Source organism: Antechinus flavipes, chromosome 2, assembly GCF_016432865.1.
Source record: "Antechinus flavipes isolate AdamAnt ecotype Samford, QLD, Australia chromosome 2, AdamAnt_v2, whole genome shotgun sequence".
NCBI classification, from domain to species: domain Eukaryota; kingdom Metazoa; phylum Chordata; class Mammalia; order Dasyuromorphia; family Dasyuridae; genus Antechinus; species Antechinus flavipes.
In genome coordinates this window covers 454,224,378-454,250,481 of record NC_067399.1, presented here as the reverse complement: position 1 = coordinate 454,250,481, position 26,104 = coordinate 454,224,378, and the positions used below count along the sequence as shown (strand labels likewise).

The 26,104-nt window shown below is 38.0% G+C and overlaps 1 protein-coding gene across 10 annotated transcripts in view; it reads left to right on the top strand.

Moving 5' to 3' along the window:
- WHRN (whirlin) overlaps window positions 1-26,104 on the top strand; it is a 123,808-nt gene that overhangs the window by 71,370 nt on the left and 26,334 nt on the right. For 8 of the 10 annotated variants that reach the window (XM_051979479.1, XM_051979477.1, XM_051979473.1 and 5 more), the window contains exons 4-7: window positions 9,839-10,041; window positions 11,010-11,046; window positions 24,433-24,645; window positions 25,722-25,928. In XM_051979479.1, coding sequence (XP_051835439.1) covers window positions 9,839-10,041; window positions 11,010-11,046; window positions 24,433-24,645; window positions 25,722-25,928 — 660 coding nt within the window. The remainder of the gene's footprint in view (window positions 1-9,838; window positions 10,042-11,009; window positions 11,047-24,432; window positions 24,646-25,721; window positions 25,929-26,104) is intronic. The other 2 variants (XM_051979481.1, XM_051979480.1) reach the window with 1 other exon arrangement.

Below are 26,104 nucleotides of genomic sequence, written 5' to 3'. Positions count from 1 at the left end.
AATTGATGGAAATAAGCAAGAAAAGAAACGAAATAATCTCTATCCAACAGACCAGAGCATTCCGGGGAAGCTTTCATTCACAGCAAGTCTTAATAGCATAAAGGAAGTAAAATATGAGACAAGCACAGAGAGGAAAAATGCATGGCAGAGAAGGAACTCTTTGCACCAAGGCTTAGAAAAGAATCAGAGGGAAGATGGGGGAGGAAATAAGCAGAAGAAATACTTTATTAAAATTGTTTAAGATTTTGTTATTCTGAATTTGACAGACAGTAGCAAACATGAATACTTTTGTAAACCAAAACACATATACTACAGGATATAGAATGACAAATTTCATTTTGCACAGTTTGTTTTTTTTAAATACATATTCAATTTGCCATGTAAATTCTCCAGAGCTGTCCCAATTGTTTTTGTTTCCCACTAAACTTCCTTTGTTCTCTTTTCTTTCTTTTTTTTCTTTTGTATTGCTATCTCTAGTCCTCCTCTCTAGCAATTATCCCCACCCCCGTTTTTATAGCCCTACCTTATAGTAAGTTAGCATAGCACTCAAAAATAGATCTATGTATTGATTGTGTACAAAAAGCATGTCTCAGCATTTCTAGTCCATACTTTCTTCTTTGTATGTGAATAACAACCTTAGTCCTTTGGAGTCATAAATGGACATTCCATTGATCAGAGTTCTTACAAATTTCAAAGCTTATAATTTGTTTTTGCAATATTATAGTTATTATTTAAATTATTCTCCTGGTTTTAAAACTTTACTTAGTACCAATTCATATAAGTCTTCTTTGATTTCTTTGAATCTATTCCTTTCATCATTTTTGACAGCACAAAAATATTCCATTTCATTTATATAACCTAATTTATTGAACTGTACCCAAATTTCTGGGCACCTCCTTAGTTTTTGTTTCTTTTCTACAAAAGAAAAATGCTTATAATTTTAACATATGGTTCTTTCCATCTTTCCTTGATATTTTTAGAGGTATATATATGCTCAGTAATAACTTTCTAGATCAAAGAGTATCCATACTCTAGTAAACTGAATATGCTTTCCAGAATAGGCAGACTCATTCATAGCTCCATCAGAAGTGCATGATTGTACCTGTCTTCCTACAACCACCCCATAAATCTCATTTTTCCTTTTTTTTTTTTTTTTTGGTTATCTTTACCAATTTGATGGGTATATGGATGAAACCTCATAGTTATTTTAATTTGCAGCTCTCTTATGATTATTTGGAGCATTTTTTTCATATGATTGCCAATGGCTTACTTTTATTCTTTAGACATGTGCTCATTCCCAAAAGAGGAAATCTTTTAAACTGTGGTTTTAGTGGAGTAGGAAATATAATTGGTATGGAATAAAAAAGAAATATAATCAGGAAAGGCTTCATATACTATACTATACTATAGCAGGAGTTGGCAAACTTGGTCTGAGAGCCAAATCCATCCTGCTGCCTATATTTAATAATATAAAAACCATTCTTAATTCCCAACTGAACAAAAACAAGCACTGGATGGATTTGACCTACTAATGACCTCTGGTACTATATATATATATATATATATATATATATATATGCAAAGAATTGAGTCAGGCTAACCATAGACTGTCCTTGTTGAAGTAGAGTAGAAAATTGAGTTGAATAGGTAATATATTAGAAAGCTTTGATTATGAAGTAGAGGAACTTGGACTTGAGCCACTAGTTATTAAGGAATTGGTATAGGTTCATAAGCAAGGAATGCTTGGAAACTATTGATATTTTGCTGAAGTACTGATCTCATTGATGAAGGCACTATCTTTATAGATTGTTAAGAGCACAACCCATATACACTCTCTCATATTGTATTGTTCTTGTCTTGTCCTCTCATAAATACTTCACAGAGGAATTTGGATCTAGCTAACAGTAGGCTTTGCCCTAGAACTCTTGATTTTGCATGGATGATGATGGGGCAAGTTCTGTTAGCAAGTAGCTAAATGACTCAGTGGATGGAGGGGCTGGGAGCCAGGAAGATCTGTGTTCAAATGTGATCTCAAATACTTACTAGCTATGTGACCCTGGGCAAATTATTTAACTTTCTTTACCTCTGTTTCCTCATTTATAAAATGACCTGGAGAAGGAAATGATAAACCATTCTAGTATATTTGCCAAGAAAACCCTGAAAAGGGATCACAAAATGACTGGATCAAAAACTATCCATAATTTAATAAATTGGGGGGAGGAGGGGGCTTACTTCCAAAATGCTTTCTAGAATAGACAGACCAATTCACAGCTCCATAAGAAGTGCATTATTGTGCCTGTTTTCTTACAATCATCCCATAAATCTCATTTTTCTTTTTTTTTGTCATATTTACAAATTTGATGGGTATGTGATGAAAACTCATAGTTGTTTTAATTTACAGCTCTCTTATTAATAGCTATTTGGAACATCTTTTTATATGATTGTTAATATCTTCTTTTTCTTTTTTAGACATGTGTTTGTTCACACAATAGGAAATATTTTAAACTGTGGTTTTAGTGGAGTAGAAAGTATAACTGCTGTGGAATAAAGAATGAATATGATCAGGAGAAGCTTTATATAGTGTACTATACCAGAAGTTGGCAAGCTATGGCCTAGGGACACAACTGAAAAACAATTGGACAACAATAGCAAATGCTTTTTGATGCTTTTTAAAAAAAATCACTATGGAAGCAATATTTTTAGAAAACCAATCTAGCAGTGATATATTAGAACCTGGAGACCATAAAGGAAAGAGTCCAGGATCTAAGTTCTAGTCAATCAATAATCAATAAAGTAAGCAAGCAATACCAAGTGCCAATTATTGTGCTAAGGACAAGGAACATAAACAGAAAAGTGAAATAGTTCCTGCCTTACATTCTGTTGGAAGAGAAAACACTTGCATAATTAAGTTTATAGAGAATATATCCAACAAAAATACAAACAAATTTGGAGGAGACACTAGGAATTAGAAATAAAGAAAGGTTTCAAGATAGTATTTGAGCCAAGTCTGGAAGAAAACAAGTCATTCTTTTTATTTGTTTGTTTTTTATTTTATTTTTCTCAATAATATTTTATTTTTCCAGTTACATGTAAAGATAGTTTTCAGTATTCATCTCTGTGAGATTGTGTTTCAGTTTTTTTCCCTCTATCTCTCTTACATCCCTCCTCTTTAAGACAGTGAGCAATCTGATATAAGTTTATGTGTGTAGAATCATTTTAAACATATTTCCAGTTTAGTCATATTGTGAAAGAAAAATCAGAAGAAAACCAGGAAAAACCATGAGAAAGCAAACAAGCAAAAAAAGAATTTTGTTTTGATCCTCATTTAGTCTCTATAGTTTTCTCTCTCTGAATGCAGATGGCATTTTCCATCTTAAGAATACTAGAATTGTTTTGGATCACTGTATTGTTAAGTTCATCATAGTTGATCTTTACACAGTCTTGTGTGTATAATGTTCTCCTGATTTTACTCACTTCACTCACAAGCAGCTCATGTAAAATTTTCCAGGTTTTTCTGAAAGCAGCCTGCTCATCATTTCTAATAGAACAATAACATTACATTTCATTCACATAACAAAACATATTCAGCCATTCCCCAATTGATGAAATTATTCTAAAAGGTTGAAATAAGGAGAGTATAAATTTTCTGCATGGAAAACTGGCAGTGCAAAGGCATGGGCAAAGGCATGTTAGGAAGAACAAGATGCTTCCTGCTAGACTGAAGTGTGAAAAGTGTAATCATGTAAAATTAGTCTGGAAAGTTATATTGGGACCAAGTTAGGAAGATCATTACCTGCCAAAGAAAGACATTTCTATTTTATCCTAATGGCAGTAGGGAGCCACTGGAATTCATCAAATAGGAGAAATGATCAGTCAGACCTATGCAAAAAGAAAATCATTCTGGCAGCTGTGTGGAGAATGGATTGGAGAGGTCAGAGACTGAATGTGGAAGACCAATTATGAAATTTTTGTACAATTCAATAGAAAAACGAGAAGGGCCTGAACTATGGCAGTGTCATGAAAGCAGAGAAAAGGAGTCAGATAAGAGAGATGTTATGGAGGTAGAAACTGGTGTGGTGAAAAATGATGAACTTGTAGTATAAAAAAAAAAAAAAAGACTTGAGTTTAAATTCTTCCTCATCCTAGACAAATCACCCTCAGTTTCCTTATCTATAACATGGAGACTATGTAAAATGGAGAGTATGTTCCAGGGTTGTTGTGGGGTTTAGATGAGATAATGTATATCCAAACTTTTTGCAAACATTAAAATGCTATCTAAATGCTAGTTATTATTATTATCATTAATTATATTATGGTTAGAGCACAAGGAGTTAAGCTTGTTGCTGAGGTTGTAGACAAAGAGTCAAGCTTGTTGCTGAGGTTGTAGACCTAGGATATGGGGAAATAGTAGTTTTCTTTATACAAATAAGGAAGTTGGGAAGAGGGGTTGGTTTTAAGGGAACGATAATGAATTCTGTTTTGATCCAGTTAAGTTTGAGATGTTTATGGGACATCCAGTTTGATATGTCCAATAGGCAAAGTGGAATAAAAGAGTCATTTCAGGAAAAATAAAAAGATTACCTAATAAACTAAAGATTGATATTAGATAAATAAATTTGTCAAAGCCTACGGAGTCTTTGGTTAGATATACAGATCTGGAAGTCATCTTTATGGTGATGATAATTTAACTTAGGAGTACTAATCACATCAAGTGAGTGAGAACAGAGAATGGAGAGGAGCTGGTAGATTGGAGGAAAACTAAAAGAAAACCTTGTCATGAAAATCCAGAAAGAGAAAATTGAGGAGAGAGCAATCAATAAAATGAAACACTACAGAAAGGTTGAAAAAGTTAGGTTTTGAGGAATGGCCATTAGACTTAACATTTAAGAGATCATTGGCTACTTTGGAGGAAGTATTTTGGTCAGTAGTGAGTTTAGAAGGCAGACTATAAAGGATTATGAAGTAAATGGGAAGAAAGGAAGTGGAGACAATGAAAGTAGACAGCTTTTTCTAGGAGTTATGGTTATGAAGAGGAAAGATAAAAAACATAGCTTGAGGCATGTCCCCAAATGTAGGATTTAGTGGAGATTTAAAAAAAAAAATTCCCAATTATATGTAAAAAACGTTTAAAAATATATATTTTTTAAATATTGACTTTCAAATTTCTTCTCCCTTTTGATATAGATTATACATGTACAGTCATGCAAAACATGACTTTCCATATTAATCATGTTGTGAAAGAAAAAGGACAAGGAAAATAAAACAAAAAAGCATATTTCAGTCAGCATTCAGATTGTATCAGTTCATTCTCTAGAGGCTGATAGAATCTGGAATTGCCTCAGAACAATTTATTGCTGAGAATAGCTAAGGAATTCTCAGTTGATTATCATACAATATTCCTGATATTGTATACAATGTTCTGGTTCTGCTCACTTCCCTTTGTTTCAGTTCATATGCGTTTTTAAGTGGAGATTTTTTTAAGGTGTGAGAAGGGAAGTGGGATATGGGAGAGATTGATGAATAGAGAAAGAAGATGAATCTTGGGATAATCTACTGAAGAAGACAAGAGGGATTCAGAGTATCTTTAGAAGTCCCCTTTTAGAGGATATAAACAGAGACAATGGCTGGAAGAAATACCTCTTTTATCAGATATTGGAATGGAGGAGATAATGGGAATGATATCAATGAGTTTTGAATTGTAGAGGAGGAAAGAAGATGTTGTTCATGGTGAACGATCTCTATTTTCTAAAGAAACCACAAGGCAATGCTTTAGTTTTGGAAGCTGAGGGTTGAGCAAGATGAGAAAGGCTTGAGGAGAAATGAGAAGACTTGGAATAGTCTCTATGGGAAGTGAGATAGAAAACCAGTTAGGAAAGAATTATAGGATTATATGGCTGGAGTGAAGATCCAGTTGAGCAGTTAAATGGTGAAGAAGATGGAGTGCTGACTCTGGAGTCAGAAAGACCCGAGTTCAAATTCTGTTTCAGATACTTATTAGCTTCATGGCAAATCACTTAACCACTCTCAGCCTCACTTTACTCATCCATCAAATGGAGAAACTAATAATATCTACCTGTTAGGGATCTTGTGAGGAGCAAATGAGATCACATGTAAAGTGTTTTATAAATCTTTAATCCATGTATAAATGCTAGAACCTGTCAGCCTGCTTTTGTGATTCTTTCAGTGATTTAGCAGCATATAAATAAGAGTAGAAGAGACAGATGAGGATAGGTTTGGAAAACCAAACTACTCCTAGTTCTGTCTCTTACTGGCTAAAAAGCACAGCTCTAGACTCCAGTCTCTTTATCTGTAAGAAGAGCATTGGATGGTCTCTAAGGTCCCCTCCATCATTCTCTGCTCTAACATTGTTCCAATTTTGTGTGTGTATGAAGTGGGCATCATGTCTAGAGCAACTAAGCAAGCTGTTATGCACATATTTAATACTGAATAACTTTATTGAACATAATCAGTACTGTTGGTTGGTAGAGGGAAGGAGCTAAGATGTCAGCCTTAATAGGTTGCTATTTGGATTTGGAGTTAGATGACTCTACATAGTATGTGACCTTGGACTCACATTTTCTCTGTCTTAGCTTCAGTTTCCTCTTATGGAGTTTCCTTTTAATAATAAATAGCTGTATGACTGTGGATGAAATTACTTACCTTACCTTGACTTGCTTCTTTATGTGACAGTCATTTCTTCTCTCTTTGCCTCAGTTTACATTTCTTGTAATTCCCCCAGATCCCATTAACAGTTGTGTGGTCTTGAATGGAATTATTGGATTTTGGCTTCTTCTTCTACACAATAAAGGGCTTGGGCTGGGTGACCTTTAAGGTCCTTTTTTAGCCCCAATGTTCTGTGCTTCTACTTAACCAGTATCATTGACAAGCATGTGAATGTTTTACACAAGACTCAAGTAATGTGTCAGTCACTCTGAAAATGATTAGCATCCATTTTCTTCTCTGTTTCTCTTTACTAAAAAAAAAAAATAGTGATGGTGTAGAAACTTAATTGAAGAAAGCTCAAGACAACCAAATATTGAAAGTGAAAAGGGTTGGTTAGGGGTAGAATGGAAAAAGCCAATTTTTATGAAATGTTTCCTCCATGTAGGCATCATGCTGTGTTTAGGATTGTAAGCCTTCTGAGAGCACAGATTGCCTTTTGCCTCTTTTTGTATCACCAGTGTTTAGCATAGTCCTGGCACAGAGTAGGCACTCAATTATTGATTGATTGGTTGGTTGGTTGTATATTGAAGACATACAAAAATTAAAAAATTGTTCTTGCCCTTAATGAGCTTACATTTTACTAGGGAAAAGCAAGATTAGCTAGTTCTATTTATACAGTGCCTTAAATTTGCAAAGACCCTTATAAATATCTCATTTAATCCTCCCATCAATCCTGTGAGGTAGGTACTATTATTATCCCCATTTTGTAGAGGAGAAGACTGAGATGGAAAGAAGTAAAATTATTTACCCAAGGTGACAAAGCTAATAAATGTCTAAAAGAGATTTGAACTCAGGTCTTTCTGATGCCAGGTTGCCTGCCACACAACTGCCTTGAGATAAGTTGCTGAGTATATACAAAGTAATTTCCAAGAGGGGAATTGAAGAATACTGACAAGTGGGGGCATCAATAAATGTTTCAGGTGACTCATGAATCAAGTCTTGAATAGAGCTAGAAATTCAGCAAAATGGAGACGGGGAGAGAAAATCTATACAGAGATGGAGGTCTTCTTTTTCAATCATGTCTGACTCTTCATGACCCATTTGGAATTTTCTTGGCAAAGATCCTGACGTGGTTTGCCATTTTTTTCTTCAGTTCATTTGACAGCTGGAAATTGAGGCAAACAGAGTTAAGTGACTTGCCCAGGATCACAGCTAGTATCTGCTACCAGATTTGAACTCAGGAAAATGATTCTTCCTGATTTATCCATTGAGTCATTTAGCTGCCAGAAAGAGAGGTAGAGAAAATAGAAAATTCACAAAAAAAAAACCTAAAAGAATTTAGGATGTAGAGTACATGAAAAGAGAGAATGTGAAATCAATTTGGAAAGATAGATCGGAGCCAAATTGTGAAGGGCTTCAGATGCTCAGCAGAGGAATTTGTAGTTGATCGATAGTCAGCCAATAAGTCAGCCCCTGAATCTTCTTGAGTGATGGAGTTAGATCTAAGCTTGAAGAATGCCAGTTTGGTCTTAATGTGGAAAATGGATTGTAGACAAGAGAGACTAGACATCAATGCATAATGAAGGAACAATGGAGAGAAGGGGATGGATGAGATTGTTATGGAGGTACAATTTATGAGACTTCACAAATGATTTACTATAAAGGGTAAAGAAGGACTAGAAGAATAATGGTATCATTGATAGAAAGAGGGGGAAGATTAGGGGAAAGTAACAAGTTATGTTTTAAATGCTTATGTGATCTAACTACATAGAGATGTCCAGCAGATGGTATGGGAATAAAGTCCAAAAGAGAGATGAGATCAGGATACCTAGATTTGGGTAGATCTATATAGAATTGATAATTGAACACATGGGCACCAATAAGATCACCAAGAAGGTATAGGGAAAGAAGAGGACCCAAGACAGAGTCTTGAGGCAGAACCATACAAAATAGGCAGGACTTAGATGATGGTCCATCCAAGGAGACAGAAGAAATGGTCATACTGGTGGGAGACCCACAGGAAAAGCGACATGAAAACTCATGGAGGAGACAGTTCCCAGGAGGAGGGGGTAGCCAGCAATGTCCTGCTTCAAAGGAGTCAAAAAGCAGAATGCCTGAGGAAAGACTTCTGGGTTTAGCAGTTAAAAGGTCACTGGTAACTTTGTCAAGACCTGCTGAGGACAGAGAAGTGAGTGGGATCTACAAGTTTTATAAGGAAAGGCATGTGAAATGGTGGCTTTTGTAAGGCGGAGGAAGGAGAAAAATGATAGGTTCATTTGTAGTATTTATTTTAATGATGGGAGAAACAGGCATTTTCCTCTATCCCTGAAATCTTTTAAAATTTTGTGTAACATTGTATTGTATGATGAACCAAAGTTTTAATCCTGACAGACAACTTAGTAACTAGTCCTGGAAAAGGATAATTTACCTCCTTCAACAACAATTTTCTCATCTCTAAAGTGGAAATAATAATGGTTATACTATCTACCACCCTGGGTTGTTGTGAGGAAAGCCCTTTGTAGATGTTAAAGTACTATACAAATGTGTCTTGTGTATTATTTTTTTTTACCAGCACACAGACATACACACACACACATGCATAAACATTCTCCACAGACACAAATACATACACTTGCATAAATATACATACACAGAGGGAGATGTTTCAACTTCAGAAAACTTGAGAAAGACTAAGTCTAGCTTTAAGGTCAGGAGAATTGGGGAAAAATCATGAGCCATATCCTAATCTCACATGGGCCTAGAAAAGGAAAGAATCCTAGGAAAGAACAGGAGTAATCACTTAGTTTTAGAGGCAGAATAATTTAATCAAATCTCAGCACCTACTAATACTGGATAAATCATTCAACCTCTTTGGTGTTAGTTCCCCCTGAGATTTCTTCCAACTTGACTTCTATGATGTATTGAAAAGAAAGCTATATGACAGTGGGTTAAACCTTCTGGGACAGAGAAATATCATTTCAACTTAAGTTTAACAAACTTTTCACTCTGTGTAAAGCCCTGTATCCTGGGAGGCTGCCTTTCCAGGACATCCCCTACATGGATGATCATTCCTTTGTTTTGTCATCAGGTCTCAGTTCTTTGTAATAATTTGGAAGTCTATTCCATCCCTTTCTGTTTTCATTCTTATGTCACTTCTTGGTCTTGACACCTTCAGGTCGGGGACCAGATTCTGGAAGTCAACGGGAGGAGTTTCTTGAACATTCCCCATGATGAAGCTGTCAAGCTGCTGAAATCATCAAAGCATCTCATCATGACAGTGAAGGATGTGGGGAGGCTGCCCCATGCCCGAACCACTGTGGATGAGACCAAATGGATTGCCAGCTCCCGGATTGAAGAAACGTTGGTGAACTCATCAGGGTCTGTTACTGGTGCTCTCTTGCCCACAGAACCATTTCTAGAAAGTAATTCCAGTTCTCACAATTCCTATACATTGAATCCTGCTTTCGGAAGACTATGAGTCTCTAGTTGGTCACTGCCTATGTCAGGCAAGCCCTTTAGGAGAATGGGACATTATGCTCAAATTTGGAGCATATTGATTCTGAAAATAGAATCCTAACACTATTATTTATTACCTAAGATAATATGGACAAGTCATGGAGCTCAATTTTTTCATTTGTAAAATGAGAGATTTGGACTAGATATTCATTTTTGGTCCGTACTCTAAATCTGGTAATAATTAATGATGACTATCTTCTCCAATTCCCTGGTACTTCTTTTCTGATCCTGTTTCTCCAGATACAAAATGACTCTAGTTCTTTTTGCATCCTCAGCATTTAGCACAGTGCCAAGTACACAATAATCACTTAATAAGTGTATTGATGAATTAATGTCAACTTATAAAGATTAATTGAAACAATATCTTTAAAACCTTCTGTAAATCTCAAAGATATTAATTTATTATCAATAGTCATTTTCTGGCTTGATTCAAATCATAAGAGCCTTCATTATATATGCTGAAATTTATCAGACTCCTATTCCTAGCTGATGGAATGTAATCTTCTTGAGGGCAGGGATGATTTAATTCTTTTCTTTGATGCTTCAATGCCTAATGCAGTGCATGGTATGTAGCAGATTTTGAATAAATGCTAGATAATTCATTGAGTCCCCAGTAGCCTACAATTGAGTAACCTTCAAGACTAAAAGCCTAATTATCCAGGCCCAGTATCTCAGGGACTTATTTCCTGGAAACCAAAAGAAATTCACTTTCCCTTGAAGTAGAAACTTTTTCTGAATCCTCCAAAAAAAAAAAAAACCTACAATTTTTTTCTGGTCAGACCACTTTGAACTATTTAGAAGATGCTGAGAATTGTTATCTTTGTTTGCAGGATACCTGGGGATCTCACAGGAGAAGCAACAGCAAAGGTAAAAAGTTCTTAATCTTCTGAAGATTTGAACACCAAAAAAAAAAAAGTCTTTTCTTTAACAGATATTTAATCCTGACCCAAAAGTAACAGAAGATGATTTATTCTTATCATCTCTTAATTGGTTGATTATTTTCTTTTCATAACCTTTTTATACACCCTGGGTAACAATAGATAAGAAATCAGATCCAGCCATTTCTGTGACTCTTTGTCTTAAGACATTTATTGGATTATCAAGCTATTCTTCACCTTATTATTCCTGAGCTTTTCTTTCTGGGGGGCTGGTTAATGAGGCTCTTGAAAGTTCCCCTATGATGATCAGCTGTGAATGACTTTTCTATTCTCAGCAATACAATGATCCAAGATTACTCTGAAGGACTTCTGATTAAAAATGTTTTCTATATCCAGAGAAAGAACTGATTGTCTCTAAATACAGATTGAAACATACTTTTAATTTTTTTTAAATTAAAGCTTTTTATTCACAAAAGATATGTATGGGTAATTTTTCAACATTGACCCTTGCAAAACCTTCTGTTCCAAATTTTCCCCTCCTTCCCCCTACCCTCCTCCCTAGATGGCAGGTAGTCCAATACATTAAATATGTTAAAATATATGTTAAATCCAATATATGTATACATATTTATACAGTTATCTTGCTGCACAAGAAAAATCAGATCAAGAAGGAAGAGAAAAAAACTGCAAAAGAAAACAAAATGCAAGCAAACAACAACAGAGAGAGTAAGAATGCTATGTTGTGGTATACATTCAGTTCCCACAATCCTCTCTCTGGGTGTAGATGGCTCTCTTCATCACTGAGCAAGTGGAACTGGCCTGAATCATCTCATTATTGGAGAGCCACGTCCATCAGAATTGATCATCGTATAGTTTTGTTGTTGCCGTGTATAATGATCTCCTGGTTCTGCTCATTTCACTTAATATCAATTCATGCAGGTCTCTCCAAGACTCTCTGAAATCATCTTGCTGATTGTTTCTTACAGAACAATAATATTCCATAACATTCATATACTCAGCCATTCTCCAGTTGATGGGCATCCACTCAGTTTCCAGTTTCTTGTTACTACAAAAAAAGGATGCCACAAACATTCTTGCACATACAGGTCCCTTTCCTTCCTTTAATGTCTTTGGGGTATAAGCCCAGTAGAAACACTGCTGGATCAAAGGGTATGCACAGTTTGATAACTTTTTGAGCACAGTTCCAAACTGCTCTCCAGAATGGTTGGATCCGTTCACAATTCCACCAACAATGCATCAGTGTCCCAGTTTTCCCACATCCCCTCCAACACTCGTCATTATTTTTTCCTGTCATCTTAGCCAATCTGAGAGGTGTGTAGTGGTATCTCAGAATTGTCTTAATTTGCATTTCTCTGATCAGTAGTTATTTGGAACACCTTTTCATGTGGCTACAAATTGTTTCAATTTCTTTATCTGAAAATTGTCTGTTCATATCTTTTGACCATTTATCAACTGACATACTTTTTTTTAAACTTTATTTTTTAAGATGTTGGGTTTTTTGGGGGGAGAAGAGAACTATGTTTTCTTCCCCATCATTACTTTTATGAAAATGTTTTACACAATTTTACATATGCCTTCTCAATGGGGGTGGGGTAGAGAGGGAGAGAATCTGGAACTTAAAGTTTTAAAAACACATGTAAAATTATTTTACATGTAACTGGGGAAAATTATATTTATCTATCTATATATCTCTATCTAAACAAAAAGAAACAAACAAACAAACAAACAAACAGGAAGAAAGTGCCTTTGAGATCTTTGAGATCCAAAGGAATATGTTTCTCAAGTTAATCTCTGGGGAAAGTTGTGCTATTTGAATATTTGGAAGAAGAAGGAGATACTTGTTTTTGAAGGAGGAACAAAAATGAGTTTTGGCTTGAGATGTTGAAATGTAGACATATGTAATCCTGCTTCATTTTGTTATAGAGGGTTTTTTGTTTGTTTTTTTCCTACCTCTGAAATCTTGATGCCTCATTCTGACGCTGAAGTCACCCTACCTTCTCAGATCCCACATCTATGGAACATTGTTTTTTTTTTTTTTTAGATCCTGCCAAATTCTGAAGAGGCTTAGAGTTCAAGGAAATCTCCTATGTATTCCCTTTTTTTTTCTCCTGTAGACCTTGCTAATGTGCTTAGCATGCATCATTTTGTGTATATGCTATATGTCCCCCAACTAAATTTTTTAGCTTCATGAAGGCAGAAATTGTTCCTTATCTAAGCTTTGGATTTCCCACAGTGCTAACACAGTGTTCTTCCTACTTTAGAAACTCAGTAAATGATAATTGAATTGAATAAATCATACCAAGGGACACTTAAGTCCCAGGGGGCAGAATTTAAAGCTGTGGGTAGAAATTACAATGATAGATTTTGACCACATGTGTTGAAAAACTTCCTACCAATTAGAGCTGTCCAGAAGCAGGAACAGTTGAAGTTCTGAAGGAAGTAGAGAAGTTTTCATTTCTTTGTTCATTTTTTGTGATAATAATAACTCACATTTCCTTAGTACCTACGATTTACAAAGTATTTTCCTCATGACATCCCTGTAAGATAAGTAGCATCAGTATTATTAGCCCCATTTTAGAGAGTAGAAAAGTATAATCACTGCTAATCCTTAAGTAATGCTTTACAATTACAGAACATTTTACATAAATTATCTCATTTGATCTTTATGGCAGGCCTCTGAGATAATCAGGGCAGGCATTATGAAACCTATTTTATAGAAAAAGAAGTTGAGGTTCCCAGAAGTAAGTGACATATACCATGGGCCAGGGCTCTTCTCATTCTCTTTAAGTTTGGAAGATGTGTTTAGCCATTCTGATATTTGAATTTGCTATCTAGAAGCTTGTAAGAAGAAAAGGACCTATATGGACAAAACTATTTAGAGCAGCTTTTTTTTTTTTGTGGTAGTCAAGAACTGGAAACTGAGGGGATGCCCATCCATTGGGAAAGGCTGAACAAGTCATGATATATCATTGTGATGAAGGTTATTGTGCTATAAGAAATGACAAGGCAGGGGAGTTATTTCAGAAAAATATAAGGAGACATATTAATGCAGAGTGAGACAAAAACTCTAAATGGGGTCACATTGGACATGACTACAATGACTGAACAACAGAGAAATGAGAAAAACCAAGAGAACATTGTACAGGTTAACAGTAATATTGTAAAGATTGGAAAGATGCATCTATGAAAGACTTGGTACTTTGATGAGTACCATGAACCAAGACAATTTAAATTCCTTATGCTGAAAAATGCTATTTATTCCCAAATAGAAAACTAATGCACTCTGAGTATAGATTGAAGCACATTTTTTTTACCTTAATTTTTCTTGCTCTATTTTTCAACATGCTTAATATATAAATGTTTTGCTTGACTTCATATGTCTAATTGAGTTCATATTGTTTACCTTCCTCCAAGTGGGGCAAGTTTTGGAAAGAGGGAGAGAATTTGGAGCTCAAAATGTTTTTTTAATTAAATTTAAATTTTAAATTTAAAAAAGAAATAAATTATTTTTGAAAAAGAAAAAAAATACAAGCCTATAAGCAAGCAGTGACATCAGCCAGCTCACTTAATTTAACATTGATACCTAGTGTTGTCTTATCAAAACCAATATGTGAACAACACGAAGCCATCTCAAAGTAGACAGAGCAGGACTGACAGGTTTGGGGAAGCCATCTTTAATTTTGTCTGTAATAGGAACAGTTTGATTATCTGGATCTAAAATTTTTTAAAAAGTGCTGGGGTCTGTGCAAAGGTAGCTGATGCTCCGAATCCATTAAAATGGGTAATAAACTGAGGTGCTATAGATAGATTCCCTAAAACACTACCAGTCTGTGTTTTCTCCTCCCCTCCAGCTTTTTCTTCCCTCTCGCTCATCTTTATTTCAGTCCTTTCTTGCTCTATTTCTTTTATTGCTTCTTTCTGCCAAGTTAATACCTAGGCCTGGGTGTGTGCCAGTAATCTTACCCAGAGTTTGTAAATGTCTGTAGAAGGCGTTCTTCATGGACTGAGAAGTGGCCTGAACTTCAAGGTCAACTTCCAAGTCACCCAGCCTCAAAGAAATAAAGCAAATCCCAATTGCCCAAGTCATATCAGAATTATAAGGTCTGGGCCAGAAATACCATTTAGTAATTTTTACCCTCATGCTTCCTCCCTGCTAGGATGCTGGCTTGTCTCTAGCTAATATCTGTGGGATTTTTGCAATTCTGGAAAGAATGTCTCTCTTAATTTTGTAACATCTGTATGCCAGTACTCTGAACATTTTTTCCCCAAAGAACTTTAGTTTAGTAAGAATTTAAGCTAGTCCAGTCTTTTTTTCTTTTAAATTGATTTTTTAAATTAGCAAGCACTTTTTTTCTTCCCCCTCTCATGCACATATTGAGACAGAAAAAAGAAAATCAAAACCCTAGCAACAAATATGCACAGTTAAGCAATCCAAAAACATCTATCTCATTTTGCATTTTGAGTCTATCACCTCTTTGTCCTGAGTTCCTGTTAGTCAACTTTCAATTATCTATGCCTCTAGAGGAATGATTAATGGTATGGATAATTGAAAAACCAGGATTAATCCCAAACTATAGATAATCTGAAACGCATTTCTGTTTGGCTCTGTAATGAAGACTATATAATTTCTATTACAGTCGCAGACTCATCTTCCTAATTATGTTTGGCTTAATATGACTATATTTGACCTTAGCTGAATAGGAGTTTGCAGTTCCTGAATCCTCACTTGCTTCTTTGAATATTCTCTCCCTTCTCAACTATCCCTCACACAACTCCCCCAAACACCTTCTTAATGCACAGGTTTGACCGTGTCACTCCCCTACTGAAAGATATTTGGTGGCTCCCTATGTAATGGCGGAGAAACTGAGGCAAGACAGAGATTAGTTTTTAATATTTTAATAGTGGAAAATTTGGGCTAGTTGGTCAGACAGGGTTCATGTCCAAAAGATGTCCAACCCCTAGCAATTAAGGCACAGACTTTTTATTTGTTCTTTTAGCTACACAGGATATATGGCCTGAGTAAGGCAGATAAGGAAGGGGCAAGGAATACTGGTTGGGAGACAAGTCATAATTCTAAGGAAGGATCATAATTTTAGTCAAAATGGTCAGAGCTTTGAGATTTTAATTCTCTCAGTCCTAATGACCAAGAAGGGGGAGGGGACCATAATAATTTTATTCAGTGCATAATAATTCAGGGAAACTGAGGCATAACATCTATTACCTTTACGAGAAAGTACAGATCTCACAGCCTGGTTTTGAAGATCCTCTTCATTCTAATTTCATCCTACCGTTCCATCTTTATTTCATAGATTTAATTCACCTTTATAGGCTCGTTATCCAAGTTGAAATAGATTACCAGCTGTTCCCTAAGCTTGCCTTGCCATGTTTTTGTCTCCATTTGTGTGTGTAGGCCAAACCTCATGCCTGGAATATACTCTTTCCTCATTTCTATCTGTTCATCATTAACATCATCATCACCATCTCACCTTCTCTTTCTTCAAAATCTAGCTCAGATATCACTTCCTCCATGAAGCCTTGCCTGACTTTTTTTTTAGCTAAAATGTTTTCTCCATTATAACACTTTGCCTAGCTCTCTTTATTCCTATCATAATCTATAATCTCATACTTATTTGTGTCCATGTCATGCCCCTTTGATTATATTGTTCATTCCTTGGGGTCAAAGATTTAATATATTTTTTTCTATTTATCTTAGTACCATTCTTGCCCTATCCCCCAAACTAGGGGTTTAAACCCAACAGGCACTCAATAAGTGTTGAATTATTGTTAAAATGAGGATCATAAAATAAGTGCCAGTTGTTTTTTTAATATAGAATGGAGAGGTAGTCCAGAAGGTCAGGCCAATGTGTTCAATGGAAAGGGATCAGAAGACCTGGATGTGTATCTGTTTTTGACATTCAGTTGCTGTTTGGTTATGGTTAAGTGATTTAATGTCTCTGGGGTTCAGTTTTCTTATCTATAAAATGAGGACATTAATACTAATCTCACAAAATTGTTTTTAAGGAAAGTGCTTTGTATAGATCTAAATTATTGTTACTTCAGTTTTGACCCTAATTACCTTTATAACTTTGGACAAATCACTTTCATTCATTCGGTGAAATTTATTATGTACCTACTATGTGCCAGGTGCCAAAGATGCAAAGACAAAAATGGAGCAGACCCTCCTGCCCTCAAGGAAGTTACTTTCTACAGAGTGGAAACTTGTAAACAGATAAGTTAATGCAAAAAATATGTACAAAATAAACACCACTTAATTTCAGGAAGGGAAGGAATTGTTAGGATATGCCAAAAATGTTGGGGGTCCGGGCACATGTTGTCTCTAGAGAATTAAGACTCAGGCATCTCCAGAACAAGTAAAGACATTTATTAGAGTGACGTTCCCTGTGGCCTCCTCCTTAAAGGAGAGAAGTAACCCATCAGAGTAAGGCAAGGGATTTTATTGGGAAGGAAAATTAAGAAAGAACTGAACTGGGCAAAGCATGGAAATTAGGTAACCTCAGATGTAATTGGACAACCTTAGATAAGAAGGGCATGGAAAAAATCCCTGTGATTAGTTCTGTCTCAGATAGCATATGCATGAGGAAAAGCCTTTTATTCTAGGGAGCAGGATATTGGGGCTGGAGCAGCAATTATATATGCATAGAAAAAGGGAAAGGTTCTTGTGTGTGTGTGTGTGTGTGTGTGTGTGTGTGTGTGTGTGTGTGTGTGTGTGTGAAAGAGAGAGAGAGAGAGAGAGAGAGAGAGAGAAACACACACAGAGACAGAGACAGAGAAAAACACAGACAGAGAGAGACACACACAGAGACAGAGAAAAACACAGAGAGAGACACACACAGAGACAGAGGCCGAGATAGACAGAGACAGAAAGAAAAAGACACACACAGAGAGACAGAGAGAGACAGAGAGACAAAGACAGCGACAGACAGAGAAAAACACACAGACAGAGACAGAGAGAGACAGAGAAACATAGAAAGAGACAAAGACAGAGAGAAAAACACAGAGAGACATAGAGACAGAAAGAGAGACACAGAGAGAGAGATAAAGAGACACAGAGACAGAGAAATACACACACAGAGACAGAGACGGAAAGAGAGACAGAGATAGAAAGACAGAGACAGAGAGAAACACACACACACAGAGACAAGGAGACAGAGAGAGACAGAGACAGCGACAGAGAAAAACACAGAGACAGAGAGAGAGACAGAGAGACAGAAAGAGAGAGAGACACAGAGAGACAAAGAGAATCAGGATAGTAGCTAGCTATGCATGGGAAAGGGAAAAAGGTTCTTTTCTGAGTCAGAATATTGGTTCTGGGACAGCAGCTTAAGATTCCATCCAGAAGGCACTTCACATGTGATGATCGGTCTCTGGGCTTCAACTTCATTATTTTGTAAAAGGAAGAGAGATGGACTGAATGATTTCTTGTGTCCTTTTCAGCTGGGATGTGTGTATGTATGTTTAAGGGAGAATGATGAATCTTACTTATGATTTTGTGGCTCTGAGGCTGCTTCATATTAAGGGGAAGCCTTTCTGGGATTAAAAAATGGGCCAATGGGCAGTCATGGAGCAGTTGCCTGTATAGAGATGGAGACCTCATGTGACCATCTCCCAGGTAGTGATTAGCCAGGGATAGATAGTCTGCACTGGCACTCCAGGCATAGCCAAAGCCCAGTAGGGAGCCTTTGCCAAAGGGACTGGATCCTTTGTTAATTTTATTAGTGTTCCTTTCAATTCTCTGCAGCCTGAGGTGCCCATCTCTCTTCTCCCCCTTTACTTTTAAGAAAAAATGATTTGGGAGGTTACACAGGTGGCTGTGGCTGATAACAAACTCAAGCTCTCCTTTTGGCAAAATGTCTCTTGCTGCCATTTGTTCTGTTAACAGGCATTAGGCTGTTGGCTGATTGGTCGTTTTCTTTCCCTTCTCCTTGCAGCATTTGAATCCCTTAAGCCTGAAAACCAAACTGTCAGTTCTTGAAAAGTGGTAGCTCAGAGAATTCTCTGGACAGCCCCTCACCTTGGGGAGACTCGTATTCCCCAAGGCTGAGCCTGAGGGTAGAGAGGGGTGCTGGTCCTGGACAGCTCATGTCAGGCCTCTGGATCTGGCACCACGATTTCCGGGATAAGTAAAGAGCCAGTTTGGCGAGATGGCAAGAGAATACGATTCAATTTAATTTAACAAAATCTATTAAATTTGCTATGTGTGAGGCACAGTTCCAGGGGCTGGGCATATTAGGACAGGAACTGGACCAATAGGATGGATGAAGAAAATACTATCAAAATAAAAAAAAAAAATCCCTTCCTTCAAAGGGTTTGCAATCTGCTTGGAAGAAAGAGTACATGTTTGGCCTTTATATAGATAAGGATAATTCATGGTAATACAAGTATAATAAGTGGAAAACTGAGAGACAGAGACAGAGAGAGAGAGAGAGAAACAGAGAGAGAGAGAGAGAGACAGAGAGAGACAGAGACAGAGAACGAAACACATACAGAGACAGAGAGGGACAGAGAGACAGAGAAAGAGGTTTCTGAGAAGGTTAGTGACATAGTCACAGCTGGGCCCTAGGAAGATTATTCTGGAAGCTGGGCAGAGGATGTGTTAGAGATAAGAAAATGAAGGCAGTGAGCAGAGGTAGCAGGATACTATCACAGTCCAGGTGAGAGGTGGTACAAAGCAAACAAGGATGCTTGCCATGGGAGCAGAGGAGACCAATGCAGAAAATGTCTTAGAGAATCAACAGGACTTGAAAAGTGGATATTCGGTCTCCTGCTTTGAGTCAAGAAGAGTAACATCGATTCAAGAACAAATCAGTATTTATTTAATTGGAAACTTCCTATCTAGCCAAGAATAATTGCTTAATCTTCCTTATAACTTTTATAGATTCATATCCGTACTTACCAAAGGAAGAGTGCTTGGGACCTTTTATACTATGATCCCCAAGTACTGCTCGGCCCAAGACTGAATGGACCACAGGTGATAAGTCATTCACCCTCCCCAAACACCACCAGCTGTTCCTTTCTCAGTGCTTACAGGACACATGTTGCTTAGTTCAGCACACAAGGCTTCTCACAGTCTGCCTCAGGCCAACATTTCTGTTCTTAAGGTTCTGGATACAAAAGTGGGAGTGACCTTGTTGCTCTGAGTCCCATGACTATCCAGTGAGCTGAGCCAGAACGGACCTGACTTCATACACTGAGTTTCCAGCCAGGCAGGACCGCCAATGACTGTTTACCAGGCTCATTGTGCCTGCGCCATTTTCTTGTATTTATGCAGCCTGTTTCCCCACACACACATAACTCGGAAAGCACTTTCTCTGGCCTTTGCTTGGTGAATTTCTTCCCTTACTTCAAGCTCCAGTTCAGGTCCCACATCCTCCATAAAGCCTTCAAGGACCTTCCTAACTGAATGGGATCCACTGTGCTTATGTTTCTCATCATCATTTGTCCAAATTCTTCCTCGGACCCTTTCACATTCTGCCTCATATCACACTTCTTTATGGACAACCATTCAAAACAACACAAAAAACTAGACCTATGATTTCACTGGTATTGGGAACTTCCAATGATGAACTTCTCCAAAGCAGACTAGCACCTTCTGTGTCACTTAAAGTGCAAGACAGTGCCTGAGGACATTAAGAGGAAAAATGGTTTGTCCATGGTCACATATACCAAAAGAAGGACTTTAGCTTGGGTCTTTATAATTCCGGGGCCAGCCCTCCTTGGTGCAACAATTAAAGCATTGGATTTAAAGTCAGGAAGACCTGAATTCAGATATTTAACTAAATTTGTTCCCAGGCAAGTCGCATTGCTTCTATCTACCTCAGTTTCCACATCTCTATAATGGGGATAATATTTCACCGTCTTTATGAGAATCAGACAAGATAAGTCAAGTGTTTTGTAAACTATAACATGCTATGTAAATGGTAGCCTCTGCTATTTTTATGCCCTGCCATCTCACCTCAGTTACATTCCATTAGAGAACAGTTTATAGTCTTCAAGAGCAGGAACTCATTTTTAGCTTTGTCTGCTCAATGCCTGCATTGGGATTTACAGAGTAGGTACATGATAAGTGTGGAATTGAATTGAACAGAGAGAATGAGAACAAGGGTATGGAACTTGTCCTATATCTTCTCATGGGAACCAGTTTATCAGAGCACAGGTCAGAGGTCTGGAGAAAAGGTATGATTTAACACAAGGTATTTAGAACTTGTAACAGAAGACCACGTATGATTTCAGGAGTACCAAATGTCAAGTCTGTTGGAGCCCCCAAAGCCATCTTACTTTTAGTAGGAGTAGGCAGCCTCAGAACTCTGAGATTCTGCCTCACATCTTTCTACTTCATTATTTCAGGTCACACAGTGGAGAGACACTTATTAGCTTTGCCATCCTGGACAAGTCATTTATTTCTATCTGCCTCAGTTTCCTCATCTATAAAATTGCAATAGTAGCCACACCCAGGGTTGTTGTGAGAATAAAATGAAATATTTGTAAACAAATTCAAGCTCTCCCTTTGGCAAAACATCTTACTGCCATTTGTTCCATTGACAGGCATCAGGCTATTGGCTGATTTGCAAACTTTAAATGCTGTCATTTAACTTTTCTCAGCCTCAGTTTTCTCCTTTATAAATGGAAGCAAAAATAGCACCTATCTCACAGAGTTATTGTGAGGATTAAGACAACATGTAAAGTACTTTGCAAACAAAGTTTTACATAAATGGAAGTTACTATTACTACAACTATTATTATTAGATCTTTTGGTTAAAATAGAAACTATTTATGGGAGCTCACTTCTTAGTAGACACCAGCCCTTTCCTTAAATTGAAGCAAAAACTGAGCAAATTTAGAGGGGAGAGAGAAAAAAAAGAAGGGGGGGGGAAGAGACAGAGACAGAGAGAGACAAAAACAGACAGAGAGACAAAGAGAAGAAAGAGAGGAGAGACAGACAAACAAGACGCAGAGACAGAGAGTTACAGAGAGAAAGAGAAGAGAGAAAAGAGGTGATTAGAGAGCAGGTGATTATAGCAATGCCGGCAGGTTTAGATGATTTCAATACAGGACAGACAATAGAATCATAGAAGATTTAACTTATATTTACATGTGGTTGAAGATAGTATTATTTCCATTTTACAGATGAGGAAATGAGAACCATAGTGACTGAGCTCATACATATAGACAGGATTTAGCTGAAAGGGACCTTATAGAGGTCCTATAATCCAAATGCTTTATGCAGATCTCTCACTAGGATTGAAGGAGATAATCTCTGTAAAAGAATTTAGCACAGTGCCTGGCACTTAGGTTGTGTATAAATGCTATTTCACTCTTCCCTTATTCCCCTCATGCAACAGATGAGGGAAACCAGTCTCTGAGAATCAAAGTATCCATATGTGCTACATGGATACAGGATGCAAACCCGGGGCCTCTAGTTCTAGCTCCATTCTACTGTATCACAATTGCCTCTAACTGCCCAAGCCTGGATTTGAACCCAAGTTTCCCAAATAAGGACAAATTCTACCTGTTTCCCTTGTGCTCTGTTTCCTTTCCTGAGATGTTAAAATTGGAAAAACCTTTCTACTCGAGTCTAATCCTTAGGATTGTAGGATCTCAAAGCTGGCAGGAGTTTCACAGACATCCTAAAGTCAGAGCTTTTGATTCCTTCTCATCGCTTTCCATGCCACTCTTCTTCTGCTTCTCTCTCTCTCTCCCCCTTCCTCCCTTTCTTTTTTCCTCTCTTTTCCATCTGTTTCCTCTATTTCTGTCTGTCTCTTGTCTCTGTCTGTCTCTGCCTCTGTCAGTCTGTCTGTGTCTGTCTCTTTCTCTGTGTCTTTCCCTCTCCCTTTCCTTTTTCCTCTCCTTTTCTCTCCCTTCCATCTCTCTCAGTTTCTGTTTGTCTGTCTATCTCTGTCTCTGTCTGTCTCTCTCTGTGTGTCTCTGTCTCCATTTTTCTTTCTTTTTCTGTCAGTGTCTCCCTTCTCTTTTTCCTCTCCTCTCTTTTTCCCCTCCTCTCTCTCTTGACCTCTCTCTCCTTCCCACCATCACCTTCTATCTCTCTTTCCCTCTTCCCTCCTCTTTTCTTTCTGTAATTTCACTGAATCTGTCTCTGTGTCTCCCTCTCTTTCTGTCTCTCTGTTTATATCTCTGTCTGGGTCTTCTGCCTGTCAGTTCATCTGACTATCACTTCCTTCCTCCCAGTCCCTTCCCAGCTTTCTAATCCATGTCAGCTTATCTGCGAGGTCCATGACCCAGTTAAACTAGGAGTGGTTGTTGTCATTTTCTCCAACTGAGAAACTTCAGGCCTTTTAAAGATGTCTTACCTGATAAATGAATTCCCAGATCTACTGTATGAATCCACTGAATCCATCCTCAGATTATCCTTGAGCAGCCTGAGGATTCATATAGCTCTTGTTTACACGGCATGTTTGGGTCAGGCACCTCTTAGAGGCAAGCTGATCTGGAGCTGAGACAGACAGATGGAGATAGAAGCACAAAGAGGCAAATAGAGAGAGAGAGATGGACAGACAGATAAACACAGACAAACAGTCAGAGACAGACACAGAAAGAGATAACCAAACAGAGATACAGAGACAAGACACATAGAAAAACATAGACACAGAGACAGACACAGAAAGAGATAGACAAATAGACAGAGATATAGACGCAGACAAATAGATACACAAAGAGAGACAGATAAGTAGAGAGGGATAGAGACAGATGCATAGAAAAACACACAGAGAGACAGACACAGAGATAGACAAATAGACAAAGATATAGACAGACAGATAAATAGATACTCAAAGAGAGACTGATAAATAGAGATAGAGACAGACACATAGAAAGATGCAGACATATAGACACAGATAGACCCAGACAAACACAAACAGATGGAGACAGACAGACATGCACACACAGAGAAAGAAAGAAAATTAATAGCTTGGACAGTTCTCTCACCTTGAAGCTATCTAGGTGCCTTGTCCTATGTGGCAGTTGCTGTCTTTTCCTCTGTAGCTTTCCCAAGGTCTGACATCTAAGCAGTATAAAAAAAATCAGCATTTAAACCAGGTTCTCTGCTTCTGGATCCCTTGTCCTTCTACTGTACTTGATTACTTGTTCTTGCCAGGGCTGGGATTTGAACCCAGGTCTCCTAACTCCAGGGCAAGCCCACCTCTTTCCCCTGTGCCGTCGTGCCTTTCTTGGAAGCTTGCTGTGACTGGTGCGTTTGAGGGAGATTCCCTCCTTTGGCTTATGGAAGCGTGTCTCACACATGAGTTTTAATACTGCCAGGGAGATGTGGATTCTCACTCCAGAGTAAATTCTGTTCTCTGTGATCCCGTTTGTCTTTCAGCTGGGATTCTACAAGGGGCCAGCCAGGTCCCAGGTTACCCTGAGCAGCATGGTCAACCAGACCCGGGTCGTCTTAGAGGAGCAAGCCCGGCATCTGCTGAATGAACAGGAGAGAGCAACCATGGGCTATTACCTGGATGAGTACAAGGAAAATAACATCCATGTGGATGCCCTCATCATGGCTCTGTTCGAGCTACTCAACACCCAAGCCAAGGTACAGTGATGTGGCCAGGGCAGTTGCCAGTGGCTGGTTCAGGCCATTTCTGGACACCTCCAGCCAGGATTCAGGGAATGGGAAGGAGTGATTTGAATGCCCATTGGAATCTTCACTTTCTTCTCTATTTTGTCAAGGCCTCAGTTACACATTCAGAGTCCTCCAGGTCTAAGAAACACATGCTTAAGATCGATACACCTTTGCCAGGCAGTACAAGCAAATGTCCCATTTTGGGGACAGTGTTTATACTAGTGTGGGGGCTAAGGAAGAGATCTTTGGAAATCATGAATTTGGGTTTGGGTTTCATAGGGATTGTGGATTCAGAACTGGAAGTGACCTTGGAGGTAATTTAGCCCAAACTCCTCATTTTATAGGTGAGAAATTAAGCCTGGAGAAATTATAAAATTTGCTTAGTCATGTAGATAGTAATTGTTAGTCTCATGTGAAAAGTTAGAGCTAGGACTGAGGCAGAACGTAGCAGTTCCCACTGCCCACAAACTGAAATAGCTTGACATAGGTCTAAATGGTCATGGGGTCCTAGGAATTAGAAGTGGAAAAGATCTTCAAGTTCATTTGGTCCAATCCTTTTATTTTATTGATGAAGAAATCCAGGCCTTAGGTAAAGTGACTTGCCAAAGACCACTCAGACAGAGTGTAGCAAAGACATGATTTAATTTGAAATTAATCCTTCTAACTAGATTCAGAATTCTTTCCACTGGTACAAATGAAAGTTCCTTGAGTCTGGAGCTAGAGTAGCTGAATCCAAATCCTGCTACTGATACCTACTACCATGGCATAATCTTTGCCAAGTCACCTTGGCCCTGAGCCTCAGTTTCCTCATCTATGAAATGAAAAGATTGGACTCCATGGCCTTTGTGATCTCATCCAATTCTATATCCATGAATCTATTTGACCTTGAGCAAGTTATTTTACTAAAGTAATCAAGAAATGTTATGGTTTGTGAAAAGGAGTTAAAATTGAAGGAGGCCATTAGAGATTACTTAGTTTAAGATTATAGAAGGGGGGAAAAAACCTCTCCTGGAGCTCTTGGCTAAATGCATTCTTTTGTTCCTCAGTTTTCCCTTCTCTCTGAGGTGAGGGGGCTGATCTCCCCCCATGACCTCGATCGCTTTGACAACATGGTGCTGAAACGGGAGATTGAGTCCATGAAGGCCCGGCAGCCATCCTGCACTGGCACGGATGCTTATTCTGTGGTGTCTTACAGTGACACTGGTTCCTCCTCTGGGAGCCACGTCACTTCGACCACGGTCAGCTCCGCTCGAGTGAGTGCCCACCATCCGCTTGGGGGTGGGAGGGGGGGCTCAAATCCTCCCAGCCCCTGATTCTTGCTCTCTGGAATCAGGCTCAGTAGCAGCTCCCATCCCCCTCCCTTCCTTCCTTCCCTCTCAAACCATAACCAGATCCCGGTCAAGGGCTTTTTACAGCTGACCCTTTGTAA